The 14,046-nt window shown below is 44.1% G+C and overlaps 5 protein-coding genes across 5 annotated transcripts; 1 reads left to right on the forward strand and 4 right to left on the reverse strand.

Moving 5' to 3' along the window:
• Window positions 1-67: 67 nt before the first annotated feature.
• C922_05655 (hypothetical protein) lies at window positions 68-475 on the forward strand (the record flags this gene model as incomplete). The annotated part of the gene is made up of 1 exon (XM_008821226.1): window positions 68-475. The coding sequence occupies one exon, from the start codon at window positions 68-70 to the stop codon at window positions 473-475; it is 408 nt and encodes a 135-aa protein (XP_008819448.1).
• A 4,607-nt stretch (window positions 476-5,082) lies between these two features.
• On the reverse strand, window positions 5,083-7,486 carry C922_05656 (hypothetical protein; the record flags this gene model as incomplete). Its single annotated transcript, XM_008821227.1, has 3 exons — window positions 5,083-5,310; window positions 5,534-5,636; window positions 6,009-7,486. The coding sequence occupies 3 exons, from the start codon at window positions 7,484-7,486 to the stop codon at window positions 5,083-5,085; spliced, it is 1,809 nt and encodes a 602-aa protein (XP_008819449.1).
• Window positions 7,487-9,050: 1,564 nt separating this feature from the next.
• C922_05657 (hypothetical protein) lies at window positions 9,051-9,341 on the reverse strand (the record flags this gene model as incomplete). The annotated part of the gene is made up of 1 exon (XM_008821228.1): window positions 9,051-9,341. One exon carries the CDS (start codon window positions 9,339-9,341, stop codon window positions 9,051-9,053), a length of 291 nt encoding a protein of 96 aa, XP_008819450.1.
• Window positions 9,342-9,894: 553 nt separating this feature from the next.
• Window positions 9,895-10,831, reverse strand: C922_05658 (hypothetical protein; the record flags this gene model as incomplete). The annotated part of the gene is made up of 3 exons (XM_008821229.1): window positions 9,895-10,259; window positions 10,406-10,477; window positions 10,696-10,831. The coding sequence occupies 3 exons, from the start codon at window positions 10,829-10,831 to the stop codon at window positions 9,895-9,897; spliced, it is 573 nt and encodes a 190-aa protein (XP_008819451.1).
• A 2,356-nt stretch (window positions 10,832-13,187) lies between these two features.
• C922_05659 (hypothetical protein) lies at window positions 13,188-13,339 on the reverse strand (the record flags this gene model as incomplete). The annotated part of the gene is made up of 1 exon (XM_008821230.1): window positions 13,188-13,339. A coding segment is annotated over one exon (152 nt), but the record flags the coding sequence as incomplete, so codon positions are not given.
• Window positions 13,340-14,046: the final 707 nt, after the last annotated feature.

The raw sequence follows: 14,046 nt of genomic DNA on the forward strand, positions 1-14,046 counted from the left end.
TGGGGATATTTTAGATATGCGCTGGCCGGCGCATACTATACAAGAAGTCACAAATAATGAAGCAATAATGTGTGAAAGCTCAAGAGGAGGATTATCAGGGGATCTGAAGCCGCGTAATTCTTTTGTACAAGAAATACGAAACATACCAATCGTTATGATTACACATAATATGGACATTCTACAACGGTTTCTTCAAAAGGTTAGATACATAAAACAGAGGGTTCTAACTACCGGAATCAGCATTATCATAGGATATGATAGAGAATTAGGTGTGGCTGTCCAAGAGACTTTATCAATGAGAAATAGAACATTCAGCACCGAAGTAAAACGTCACGGAAAATATTTCCTGAATCTTAAAGGAGAAATGCGGAAAATCCATACGGTACTTCAAGAACTGAAAGGACCAATCTTAGTAAGTATCGCAATAATCAAAATTCGGAATCATCAGAAATCATTTGTCCAATCCGTACTATAATCCTGAAGAAATACCACGCTGTCATCAATTCGGTGTGAGATCCAGTACATAAGATCACAGCAGCAGAAATGATACATACATGTCGAAGAATTCTACATCATCCCGCAGCGTCCTTATCATATAAGGTATACAATTCCATACGCAAGGGTAAACACCAACCGGATATTAGGAACAGTACCTACTGGCTACTACGGATTGAAGTATATCGTCTGATTCTCCTTTTAGGGATGCTGGTTGCATTCACACTGGAAGTATTACCGTTATTAGTAGGCAACCCATTGACAGTTGTTCTCTCTGTATCATATGGACTCCTTGTCTTAGGCGTCATAGGATATCTTTATGTGCTTCTGAAAGTATCCGAATATGGACAAAGATTCAACGGTATCAGTAACCCTCGTTTTAAGGATTGTATATGAGGCGTGGAGAAATACATGTGAGAAAATATCTCGACATCTTGTTCCAACACAGTAACTGATTACTATTGGATGCTGTGTTGTAATGATAGGGGGGTTTCTCTATCCCTGAAGGGGGATCGTAAGTTCGAAAACCCCTTTGTAAACTGCACAATTAGTCCCCTTTTTTTTCTTATTTTCCTATCTACCTCATATTTCAACTGTGTCCCGTATCGTAACATGGTATTGCCTTGAGTAAGTCACTTTTTTTAGTTTTACTTTAATATGGTCGTTATAAAGCCGTTCCTGTGGTATGTAGAATTATAAGTAAACAGCCCCCATCTTGTGGGTGTCCTGGGTATCTTCAGAATGGTGCAAACCTATATAGCTATATGGATGCCTCATCACTTACCGCGAATACATTTCCTGAAATCAGAGCCTGGTATAGGAAGCTAAAATGGCTATATAATTTATTCTTGTCATGACGACAAGTGTCTTTTTCTTTTCTCTGGCGTCTACCTCCCTGAAACTGATCAAGAGTATGTTTCATGTGTACTGAAAGGAAACTCATTGGTCGCATTTTATTACCTTCTAAGAAAGAGAATTCTGCTGTCCTTAAAGGTACAGATCAGAAGAATTCAGGAGGGATTTCTATGAGGGGTTATCAGTGGAATTATTATATGCCTTGTTCCATGTGTGTCACACGCTCTGTTTCTGTTTTCACTTCTTTTTTGGCTCCGTGCTGTTCAATCTCCAGATATTTTATCTTTTCTCACGAGGTTGATATTAGGGAGGACATGTGACTTTCTTTTTAATCTCTGTTTTGCTGACATCAGGAACCATGTTTTAATTCATTTGTCGCCATTCCTCGCTGTTACCTTCCCTTCTTGCTCTCTTGTGTTTTTCATACTCTTTGTTAAAGCAAAGAAGAACAATGACGGCGGAGGAGACCCATATTATGAACATTTTCACATTGGATTCATTAATACAACGATATATAATCACGAATGATTCTCATATGGCGCCATAAATATCTGTTACATCATTCTAATTTATTCCCGATATTTCTGATTTCATTGGTATGCGTTTCGTTCCAATCATTTTTACAGGCATTACACCGAACAACGCGCAATCATTTGCACAACACCTAAGATGCGGCCGTGTGATCCCTTGGTCTTTTTATTATTGGGACTCTGTCTCTTCATTAGACAAGTAGTTGAACTATATACTCAGAAATCATTTCATATTCGATGAACAACATGTCGCTGTAACCTGTTCTATTAATTAAGTTCACATCATGGAAAAATGGCTGCGTCCCATATGTTTGTACCTCTAGAAAAGATACAACCGCAACCATTATGTGATCAATTAAAAGGGCAATATTAGGGAATACAGGTGCAAAACTCACAGGGTTCATAATATATGAGGCCGGCCATCAAATTGAGTTGAGACATGAAGGTACAGGAGTTCTCTGAACTGGAGGGGGGATCCTATTTATGAATAAGAGGATCAAGAAAGATATTAAGAGAGAAGAGGTAAACCGTTAATGGATATCTGTTCAGACTCAATCCACAAGAAAGTGTCAAATATAGCACTTCCTATGTGATACTATGCACAGCGTGTATTCAACTGTAATTCTCACTATATAATCCAACCGGCCAAATCATTCCTTGCGGCATCCTTGTATCAAAACATATTGGAGATTGAACACCTATTCCTCTTGTGTCCTCCTGAGAGATACATTAATTAATACAGTGAATGCATATTTATCTGTTAATTGCAACTATCTGGGCGTTATATTTTTTTTTCTTTCCATTCCATCAAAGGACGAAGGGGAGCTAAAGGATCCTTGGGTATTTTTAATTTCAAGATTCATTTTTCTTGCGCAGATGGCTTTGTTCAATAAACAACAATTAATATTATTATGTGCACAAGAGTTTCCTGATATGACCCATGTCCCTCTCGTGTTCTGGACAGGCGTTAGTCCATTCCTTCAGTCAGTGGTGGATATCAGACCCCACGAATCAGGTAGCTATGACAACCGTCCAAGGAAAAGGATTGCAAAAAGAGGCAGGTAATAGTAGGCTTCTTTAAACCTGGGATGTCATCACTGAAATACTCTCAATGAACCGGACTTAACCGCAGAGGAGGGGATTCCATATCTATATACATATATTTAATATATATAGAAGACTATCTGAGGAAGAATCAGGAAAGAAGCAGGTACACAAGTCCGTTATCTGCCAACCCAGTCTGTTTATAACGACTATGGCAAAGAAGCTATCTAACCTTCATGTTATTAAAGAATAATCCTGTTAAATTTTCATCTACCAGTTAGATAAAAGTCATGAGATGCCCAGGATTAATAAGAAAGGAGCAACTTTATCCTAAACCCACCAGAAGTTGACCAAAGCTGGTGAAAAGGAAAACGAAAATAAAGCCAAAAAGCCGGTCCTTTATGTATAAATAATATTTCATTAGGATTCGGGGTATTCTACTAAATAGACGTGGTTCAGAAAATGGTCCTATAGGATAAAGGAAAAAGTAGTCCTCCCCAGAAACTCTCGAAGATTTTACAAGAAGGACGTGACAAGTTTCTGTCTATGATCCAAAGCAGTGATACAAGCAGAAATTTATGTAGTTGTATTCGAATAGCCCCGAGAGTTTTCCCTGGTTATTTAAAAAATAGTCCAGAAGGAATTATAGGAACCTCCTGTAATCCCTTCATCTTATCTTTTTTTTTTAAATATTACGGATATTCTGTCCAATATTAACAGAATCTAATGATGAGACCGTTTAAGAAGTCGAAGAATTCAGATTCCTTATCCCCAGGCTGGCTAGAATTGTGACTCGGGACCCCCTGAGATTTAAAGTACGGTTAGTTTTCTTTTACATTAAAATTACATCGCCAGCTTATATAGGAGCTACCAGGCATCTCAGTGAACTCCCTCCTGCCGAGAAACCAGGAGAGCATCGGTACCCCAGGAGATGTACAGGGGAACAACTAAGGAGGGCAAACTAGAAGGAGCCTCATCAACATTGAAGGATAAAAAGTAAGCCCAAGACAATAATAACTGAGAAATAAACCTTAATGCCGAGGGAGTTATGCAGTGAGGCCTTATCAAGATCGACTGGGAACTCCCCCAAATAACCAAGGACAAAGAAGATCCCCTACGCAGAACTGGAGCTTAAGAGAGGAACAGTAGACCGTGAAGATTAACCTGGAAATCTTAAGAATCAGCTGTAAAGAAGGATTGGACCCTAGAACTAAACTATAAAACTACGACCTAAAGAATAAACCGTAAAATATGGAAACTGAAACAAGGAACCTGAACCCTAATCCCTCAACCCTACCCATAACCCCTAAATCTGAGAACTAAACCCAGAACCCTGAAGGGACTGAACCCTGAAGACTGAATCCTAAGCCATAAGCCTTGATCCCTAGACGATAAATCCTGATCCCTGAGACTTAATCCCTGGACCCTAAATACTCAAATTCTAGACCCTGAAGGCTGAACCCTAAACCATGAAGAGTAAGCCCTAGACCCTGTGCCCTGATGCATAAAAGCTGAGCCCTAGACCCCGAACCCTGACCCTTGAACCCTAAACCCTAAACATAAACCTGAACGCTAGACCCTAATCCCTGGACCCTAACCCCTAACCCTAAAACTAGACTCTGAATCCTGAACCCTAAACAATAAAGCCAAACCCCTGAACTTTAACCCCTGAACCCTAATCCCGAACCCTGGACATTAGGCCTAAATCCTTACCACTAAAACTAAATCTAAACCTGAATCCTAAAGCCTGAGAGCTGAAACATGAACCCTAAAACTGAGCCCTGAAACCTAAACCCTGAACCCTAAACCCTAAACATAACCCCTGAACCCAGAACCCTGGACCCTCAACCCTAAACCCTAGACCATAAACCCGGTACCCAAAGCCTAAAACCTGAACCCCGGAACCTAAACCCTAAAACCCGACACCTAAACCCCCATCCCGCACTCGCCTAACCCTAAACCTAATCCCCCAGTTCCGTAATCCTCACTCTTGGTTGCTGACCGTTCCACCCCAACTTCCAAACTAGATTCGTTAATTACGATCTCCTGTTACCAACACTCCCTCACTCTAATCCACTATTTTCATCGTCCTCCTGGGACTCTTCACTCCACTCCTGTCCCTAGGCCCCGTATGCCCCCTCCCTCATCAGCTGCGGTTTCAATCCCAGGGGCGATAGACTGGGCATGTGGGACTCGGGAAGTTCCGCCCACTTAGGGTGTCTGAATCTTTGAAATGTGGGTTGCTCTGTTCTTTGGGGGGGGTTGGGGTTTCTCTATCGAAGGCTCCATCCCTAGAAGATCTGTCCTGGGTTGAACGGCACATGCTCCTCATTTGGTCTCTGGAACTTGCGGCGTTGAGGTTTCTCCTCCAGATTGGGGTTCCTGACTGTATTGGGATGGGCCCGTGTGCGGAGATGGGGGGTGGGGTTGTTTGGTCCTGGTACTAAAATTAGACCAGCTGTCCAACACTTTTCCGAGTTGGTAGAGCTGCCCCTCCTGGCTTATCCTCCAACTGATCGTCATCCTTATTCTCGCAATTAAACTCTAGCCCCACAAACGCTCCGTAGTCTTGTCTGGTTCCTACTTGGCCTAATCTTTCACTTCCCTACAAGCTCCTTCCTCAGTCGGTTTCTTAGGTTCCCGCTGTCACGGGGGTGGCTGGCCCTTCTGAGCGATTCACCTATGCCTTCTGAGGCTAGGGTTCGGCCCCTCCTGGAATCGGGTGTCCATAGCATCTTAAACTCTGTCACTAATCTCTCTTAATCCCTCCTCCTTGACTGGTTTTGCCTCGGCCCCTCGATTGCCCGGTGGCTTGTCTCCAACTCCTGGTCTTCCAGTTTCCTCTTCTTCCCAACCCCCCCCACATCGACCTCCTATTGCGTCCTTGGACTTTCTTTTTCCACTGGGGCTCCTGTTAATCCGGCTGTCCTCCCTATCAGCATTCCTCGGCCTACTCCAATTTTACTCTTAGTCGCCTGGCCTCGGTGACCTAGTGCGCGGTACCTTCGCCAGAGGTCCTAGACTTCAAACACGGCCGGTAGGGGACTCTTAATTAGTCCAGTGGAACAGAGACTCGGATTTCACCTCGTCATATATCCTACCCTCCTCCTCCTGCCTCCTGGTGTTCGTAGATTTCTCCTACTCGCAGTTTTTCCATAAACACGATAAAGGCCGTAGCCACTCAGTACAAACATTACAACGACTGCTAAACTTCCCATTATAGTTCCCACCAGGGGACCTTCTTGTCTCTCCTCCTCTGCAGGGATCGCAGATAATGAACCGCTGGTGGCCTGTTCCACCTTTTCGTGCTTGTGGTTGCCTGAGTATAGTTGTTTTGTTCCTGATGGATCCCCCTTGACTCCCTTTCCTGGCCTTAGTTCCTCAGCTTCGTTTATCTGGTCCTTGCCCTCATCTCCTGTTACCATCTCCCGTTCCTGGTTAACTGCTTCACCTTTGCTCTTTGGTTCCTGACCCTGGCTAGACTCGTCGGTGACGAGAGGTGAGAGATCGGCTCCATGTCTGTCCTGTGGGCCTCCGCCGTTGTACCCTGGGGTTGTTTCCCCGGGTTTTAGTCCCTGCCCTGGTCGGTCATTGTCGTCGCTTCTCTGAGGATCTGGGGCGATGCTCTCTTGTACTCTTCCTGATTCCTTTCCTGAGAGGCTCTGGGTTGGCCTTGAACTCATTCCCTGTTCCAACCCCTGCGTCATCGGATCACAAAAGCAATCTATTCCTTCTCTATTTTCTGCTCCATGACAGTTATCAACGCCTTCACAAATCTCATACCCTCCCCCTATTGTTCTATACCTGAAGCAGGGCTTATCTGTATATTCGATATTTTCGGTCAGGAATCTATCTAACCCTTGTGTAGGACATTGCGGACAGAGAACTGTCAGGGAATCCGCCACTGTCAGGACCAAACTGAGGGCTTCGACGGTACACTTCTGGAACGAGTTCCTTCCTTGACAGGTCCCTTCCACCCTCTGTAATCTTGACCAGTTGTCTTTCCCTATTATCTTTACGGTTTTTTTATCGTTCAGCATTTTGGCTCTTATCTCTTCACATTTTTGCTCGGCCTTGGAGTTAGGTTTTAGGAGGTTCTTTTGCCCCTTCCATAACCAATATATTACGCAACCAATCAACGGTAATACTCTTTGACAGTCCGCTGCGTCGTTACAACTCCCGCCGTTGGCTTGTTGGATGATACTCTTCCAGAACCTCGTTTCGATCTTCCCCACATAATCATCGTCGTTTCCATCATATGCCTTGTTCTTACTCTTTCTGATACTGACGTCCAGAACTTGATCGACTATATCTTCCCATTGCAGTTGTTCCCTTCCGTCCTTGAGCTGGATTGACCCCGCCTTGAAGCCTCTTTTTTGTTCCTCGAAATCTTTTATTGTTATGCCTAAGACTCCGGGCCATTCATAAACGCCGTGATTGCCTCTGTTATAGATTCCCTGGTGTTGCGGGACTTCGTAGCAATATTTGGTCCCTTCATCTTTTCTGCATTCTTTTCGAGTTTGTGGTGGCCTTCGTGCCTGCCCTCCCCAGACATAAGGCATCTTGGTCGCGCCACCCACTCACCTTCCCCCTCGAGTTTTCCTTGTCCACTTGGGGTCTGCCCGGGTTCGATCCTGATCCTGAAACTCCGGTGTGTTCCTTCCTCGATTCCTCTAATCTATCACTGAATTCGTCCTTGGAAGTTTCTCCCTAATCAAGCCTTCCCGAAACGGTTGGGTGTCCAGTTTCCCGCTCAAATTGTTTTATCCTCTTCTCTGCCGCTTCGTGGTTTGAACTCCCTGTACCTCGCGTTCGTCTCCCTTCGGCTTCGAAACTTTTCGCCGCTGTGCCCTGTTGTCCTCGTCGAATCTCTACTGAGAGAGCTCCCTGGGCTTCTGTGGGGAAGGGGGTTGCCTCTTCCGCCTCTGGCTAACTGGAAGTCTTGCGATCAGTTGCCCCGGATCTCTCCGTTCCTTATCTGGTTCCATTCCCCCAATTCCCTTTCTCCAACTCAGACTGTGCTTTCTACTTGTTTTCGATATTCCCGTAGTCCCTCGTCCATTACTTCTCTCTTCTATCCCCGCCCGGGCGTCTCCCAGTCTTCTCTTTTCATTGTTCCCCTGATCTACCCTCTCTTCTGGGGGGGACCTGACGTATTGCCTGTTCTTGGCTAGCTACCCTTTCGCTCTGGATTGCCTTGGTGCCTTTCTCTCTTCCCCCTAGATTCCCCACCGGCCCCTCGATGTCCTCCTCCTACCTTTCCTGTTCTTGCCTTTTCTGGCTGCTCCCTGACCCCACGATGTGAGAGTCTTCCAACCGCTTGGGCCCTGGGTTTCCTCCTGCAGCTTCTGGCAGAACCTTGGCTGTTTCTGTATTTTTCCGGCTCGTTTGTCTTTTCCTTAACTCCGTCCTCTTAACTCAAGATCCTGGCCTTCTGGTTATTATGCGCGGCTCCTGACTCTTTGGCGGGGTCCCTCCGTGTTTGCTTACGGGTTGAGAGATTCCTCATGTTAAGAGAATCTGCTTGTCTTGTCATGGTTATCCTCCATATAGAGACTTTTAAAATTCCCAAACCTGATCCGACCAGAAGTTCTGCTTAACATGACGAGAATCTCCTCCCTATGTTCTTCTGACGATTGCCCCTGCGTCTCGCTCCGGTGGTGGACTTTCTCTAACCCGACGTCCCGTGTGCTTCGTGTCCCTTTATGTTCCTTCCTTGTCCCCTGCTTTGCTGTCTTAAGGACTTGTCCCTAGAGGGAGTTTCCCCCTTGTTCATCCTTTCTTAGAGTCCCTGACAGAAACATCATCCTCCCCTGATGACATTGCGGTGCCTTGAGTCCCTCTTCGTCGTCTAGTCGTGTGTTGAAGCTATACTTGGCTGGGTTTTCTCCTATAGTACTTCATCCACTAGTGGCCCGCATCTTTACTTGTATTGAACTTCCTCCCTGCGGTCCACTTTTTCCTCCTTCTAGGATTTATTCGGCGTTTCGTACCCCTTTTCCTGAATTAATCTGGTGGGGTTGCATCAGATGTTCTGGGACTTCGGGGTCCAAGCTCCTCCTTTGGACTTATTCTTCGCTGAAAGATCTGTCTCTTCTTTTCTTGACTCATCTCCCGCGGCTTCTGTCAGTGCTTCTCTTGGGCTGCTTCCTGTTTGATCCTGTTATCGGAGTTTCCCGATCTGGGATTTTGCTGAACGTTGTTATCTTCCTTACTCCTGAGATCTGATGTGAGTGAGAGAGACAGGGCCCTAGTGTCTCCCCGAACCCTATTTGTTATTGATTTGAGACGTATGCCCCCTATTGACCCGGCTTGGATCTCGATTCTAATTGCTTTGGTGTTACTCTCCTTCAAAAGCTCCCTCCTCCGCCTTTCTGCCTTTTTTCTCCTACTCCTTAGGATTTTGACCTTGGTCATGATCTGGTACTCTGATTGATTTTGGCTGCTCTTGCCCCTCTGCTCGCTGAATTAGCCTCAATTGCTTGGCCTACCTTGCGGTGATCTGGCTCTTCGCTCTATTTTATTGGGGTGCCTTGGCCGTGTCTGAGACCTTGATAGAATTCCCCTGTCAACACTCCTTGTTCTGGGCAGGGTCGTTCCCTGTGTACTCGTTGTAGGCGGTTTTGACCTGCGGCAGTTGTGTCGATCTCCTATCACACTCCTCGTGGGAAGCCCCCCTGGTGGCTCCTTCTATTGGTTCTGCTTCTTCTTTTTCCGCCTTTAGTTAGCCTCGGATTGCCCCTTGTGAGTCAGGGGATTCTCGGAGCTCCGTTCTTCATCTTCCTACTGGTTTTGGAGTGTGACTTGCCGTGCTGTATGATATCTTACTGAGCGCTCAGTTTTCTCTTCTTGTCTGTTCTTATCTTCTACTCCTCCGTCCTCCTTATTTACTGCAGCTTGGCGATGGTTCATCTACCTGTTCGGACTTAGACGATTGACCTGCCTTGTTCCTTAAGGAACTTCTGGATAGTCAAGACGTCTGACTGAAGTTGCTACGATTCCCTCCTGGACTCCTACTTCCCCTGGGTCTCAGCTGTTCTTGGGAGTCTCTTCGGGTTGACCCCTTCTTAACCTTATGGTGATTGTTTCTTGATGTACCTGCTTCCTGATCTTGTTGGAGATACTCTTGGCAGGTGGGTTTGATGTGTCTTACTTTTGCCCTCCCGCTTCGTGAGCTTGTGCTCTTTCCTTGTCTTTCTCTACTTCTCATTCTTTCAGATGATGATGCCTCTTCTCCAGGAGATCCTCTAATATTTCTTTTACGATTTCTGTAACTCCCCCTTCTTTGGTTAGTTCTACTCTTACTCCTTCCTGTTCTTATTAGAATCTTGAGATCTGCGGGGGGAGTTTGTGTCGAAATACTCTCCTGGCTCTAGATATCTTATCCTTCTCGGCCTCCCCTAATCTAGAGTCTCTCAGTCGGGACTGTGGTGGGTTTTATCCTTTTGTCCTTTTCTGCGTATTTGGGGTATTATTGATACGTTTTGGGGTTTTACTCTTGGGAGATCTCGAACCATTCGATTGCGACTTGGCGCTATCGTGAGCCCCTTCATCTTCCTAGTTTGTTTTGGGTATGTTGGGGATTCTTCGACTCAGTTGCTCCTTCTTTTGTTGAGTGTCTTCTTGAGGTCCTAGCCGAGAATATTATACCTCTCTTTCTTGGATTATCTGTGAGCTGGAGCCGGGGGGGATTTGATGGTTTCAGTTTTGGGGTTGTTAATTAAAGGTCCTTTTGACTCGGGGACACGAGACTTTTTATTCTCTCCTGAACTCCGCTCCTGGAATTGAGATTCTAGTGGTTGATAGTTCTCATTCGGAGTTTCTCCTTGCTTTGACCATTGTCCTGGTTCCGGTTTTGTTGATCCTGTGGAACCTGGGCTGGAGCTTTGTCTCTTAATCCTCCTCATTCGGCTTCGGATTTAAACGGTTCGTCCTCTTCTGACTCAGGAATGAGATTGACTTTTGGGGCTCTTGGGGATTGGTGGGGTTTCTTGACCTGTTTGAAATTGTTCAAAGTTCGATGACCCTCATTCCATTCGCTTCATGGCCCTCTTCATTCTTTGAGGTTTCCGTTTGGGTTCTTAGTTGGAGTTTTATGTTGGATGAGAGGAATTTATTCCGGCGGTTGGGTGTTGGTATGACCTTTGGTTCTATGAGTGCCTCTGTAGCTGCCTCTGGCTGGGGGGAGTCCTGTGGCTGTTTCTTCTGATTCCTCTTGAGTCGATGGGTTCATGTTCATACTGTCCTACGTCCAGCGTCCCGTTGGAGGTGGCGGGGTTGGGGGCCCGAGTGTTCGAAAGTTCTGGGGCACTTTGATTTTTCTGAGAATTATCCCTTTAGATTTAAGTCCTCTCCTGATCATCTATATTTTTATCTGGATCGTTTGTTAACACTGAGCTGTCGTTTCTCTTTTGGGGAAGCTAGTCATTTCGGGACTGTAGTGACTGATCTGCGTTAAGCCTGGGGGGTTTTCTGGGAGGGAAGGAGTCGTTCTATTTTAGGAGTTTTGATATCATGAGCCGTATATATCTATTGGTTGTCCTCTCTATTGCTCTCTCTAATAATTTGGTGGTTACTGCCCTGTTGTTTGACTTCCTAATCTTTGGTTATTATTGGGGGGTGTTAGTTGGGCCCACTATAGTGAGTGATTAATGCATTCTGCAGATTCAAGGTTTGGGGGGAGTTTCTGGGGATTGTTGCAGTGGAGAGGTGTTTCTTCTTTCCAGAGGGGAGAGAGTTGTGGTTTGAGCTTTCCTCTAGGAGTAGCTCCTTTACGGTTATTTGGCGGTTCTTGTTTCTTTTTCTCTGATTCTCTGTAGTTTTTTGCTAGTTATATCATTTGCGTGATCGTTGAAAAGAGATGGTAATCTGGTATCTTATTAACATGGGCTTAGTTGGAGGGTGAACCTCCCCTGCTGTGTTTTGGGGTAGTCTGGGTTTCATCTGGCTTGGACTATTCCTCCTCGTTGTGTTCTTGGTTAGTTTAGCTTCTTAAGACTAAGGAAGGGCTGCTAAAATTTTTTGGCCATTAATCACTTTCATCTTTGGACTGATGAAGTCTAGCTTCAGATTTGTCCCTCCTGAATTGTTCCTCAGGTTCCTCTATTTTGCTTAGGATATATAGTATCATGAGAGATGGCGATGACTAGACTAGTAAACAAAATAAAATTATTACGTGATTTTAGCATCATTCGGTTGAGATTTCTAACGTGCTGAGTCAGAGCCTGATTTTGGATGATGCAACTTTTCTTTGGAATTTGCTGGACTGTTGATTTATTTAGTCTTCTGGGTGTTATTCTTTATTTAAGTACCTGATCTTTCTTTTCCATTGGGACGGGACCTGGAGTATGGGGGCGTTGCATAAGAGGATTCTGATTGTTTTCGGTTTTGCAGTTTCTATTGTTCTTTCTGATTTATTTTTACTGAGATATACAGAAGATAATTGGCTGAGAAATCAGAGATTTTCATGGTTTCTATTCGGTAAGAATTCGGTTATTCCTCCGCCTCGAGTGTACTAGATTTAGATTTAACGACTGAGGTTAGGTTCTGGATTTCCTGTATAGACTGATAACCCTGATTTGTAGCTTCTGGATTTGTGAAGGAGTCATGTGTGAAGGATTTGTGGGGGCAGATGCTTTATTTTGAGACTTCCTCTTTACTTAAATAATTAAACCAACTTTTGCTTTTTCATATTTAGTCCCATTTGGATTCTGAGAAATGCTATATATACCTCTAGCCTTATGATTCCTGGTAGATTGGGTGTGGGAGGGGGGCTCTATTTTTGGGATTTTGGTTAATGTTTGTATGTTTTGCTCCTTTCTTGTCTACTGGCCTTGGGAGGTTGTTGTTTGGCTGGTTTTGATTATTCATCTTGGGGATTGGGAACTTAATCTGCCGTTTTAATCCTGTGGGGGGTTTCTGGTGGGTACTCAGGCTTTCTCGTCAACATAAAGCCGAAAGGTTTTCTTTTGATCTGTTGGGATTTGATGGGTAATGTTGTCCTTTCCGTTTAGAAAAGCGTTTTGCCGTTGGAGAATTAAGGTTTCGAGTTAAATATACAATATGACGGAGGTTTCATAATCTGTTTTCATCTTGGGGCTAAAGAGGACTATAGATACGTTTCAGACAGTGTCCATTAATGGATAAACACTTATTCATTCCATTACTTAAGTTTTCTTTAAAGAAAATATAGAAGGAACAAGATTGTGGCCCTGAAAATTTCTAAATACAATGATTTTCTATAGAACGATCTCTTTTAAGTTATTATAGAGTGATAATGAGTCTTGAAAACATGAATTTTATAGTGGCATAGGGATTTGCTCCTTTCCTTTCATTTGATTTTTGAATAGTTAGAAACAATGATTTGGATGTTGGCTCCTTGTTGATGGCATCTTTCGTCCTTTCTGTTTTTCCTTCTGAGAGAGGACATTGCCTTAATATTAAACAGGGCTTGATCATTTTATGGTCAAGTTTCTACTATAAGTGGGTTCAGAAATTACAGACTTTATGGGATTCTATCAATTCCTGAAAAATCACCATCATTAGATTTAGAATTTTCGGAATTTAGTTTTCCATCTGACCCTTCTGTTCTTAGATAGTCAACTGCAGTTATCCGGAGGGAAATTCTCCGTTAGTTTTTTTTTTGGAGGGTGTCTCCCTTGTGGGGGTAGCAGGTTGGACAAGATTGTTAAAATATTGTTGTTTGACAGGTCCCTTAGACATGACCTATAAGGAGGTTATTGATGTCTTATACCCATAGACTCCTTCTTTCAAATAAACATCGAAAAATAAGGTAGACCTGATCCAGGGTAAGAACAAAATAAGTAATTTTGAGAGGCTCGTGATCACTCGTTTAAGAGATTTTTAGCTCATATATTCTTCTAGTAGAAACATGTAAGAAGCGACAACGAGAATCTTAACTAAGCATGAGCGAAAAAGGAATCTCCTCTATTTAAGGCCAGGGGAGGTTGCTCCTTGGTGTTCATGGGTTCCAGAATGTCTTGTTGTTCTTTTCTCATACTCAGTTGAGCATTCATGAGTTAGAGCAGAATTGGATTCAGTGAGAAAACCCATAGTATCTTAATCTAATTCCTTGGGGAGACATAATTATACTTACAAGATG

Source organism: Plasmodium inui (genome assembly GCF_000524495.1).
Source record: "Plasmodium inui San Antonio 1 unplaced genomic scaffold supercont1.125, whole genome shotgun sequence".
NCBI classification, from domain to species: Eukaryota; Apicomplexa; class Aconoidasida; order Haemosporida; family Plasmodiidae; genus Plasmodium; species Plasmodium inui.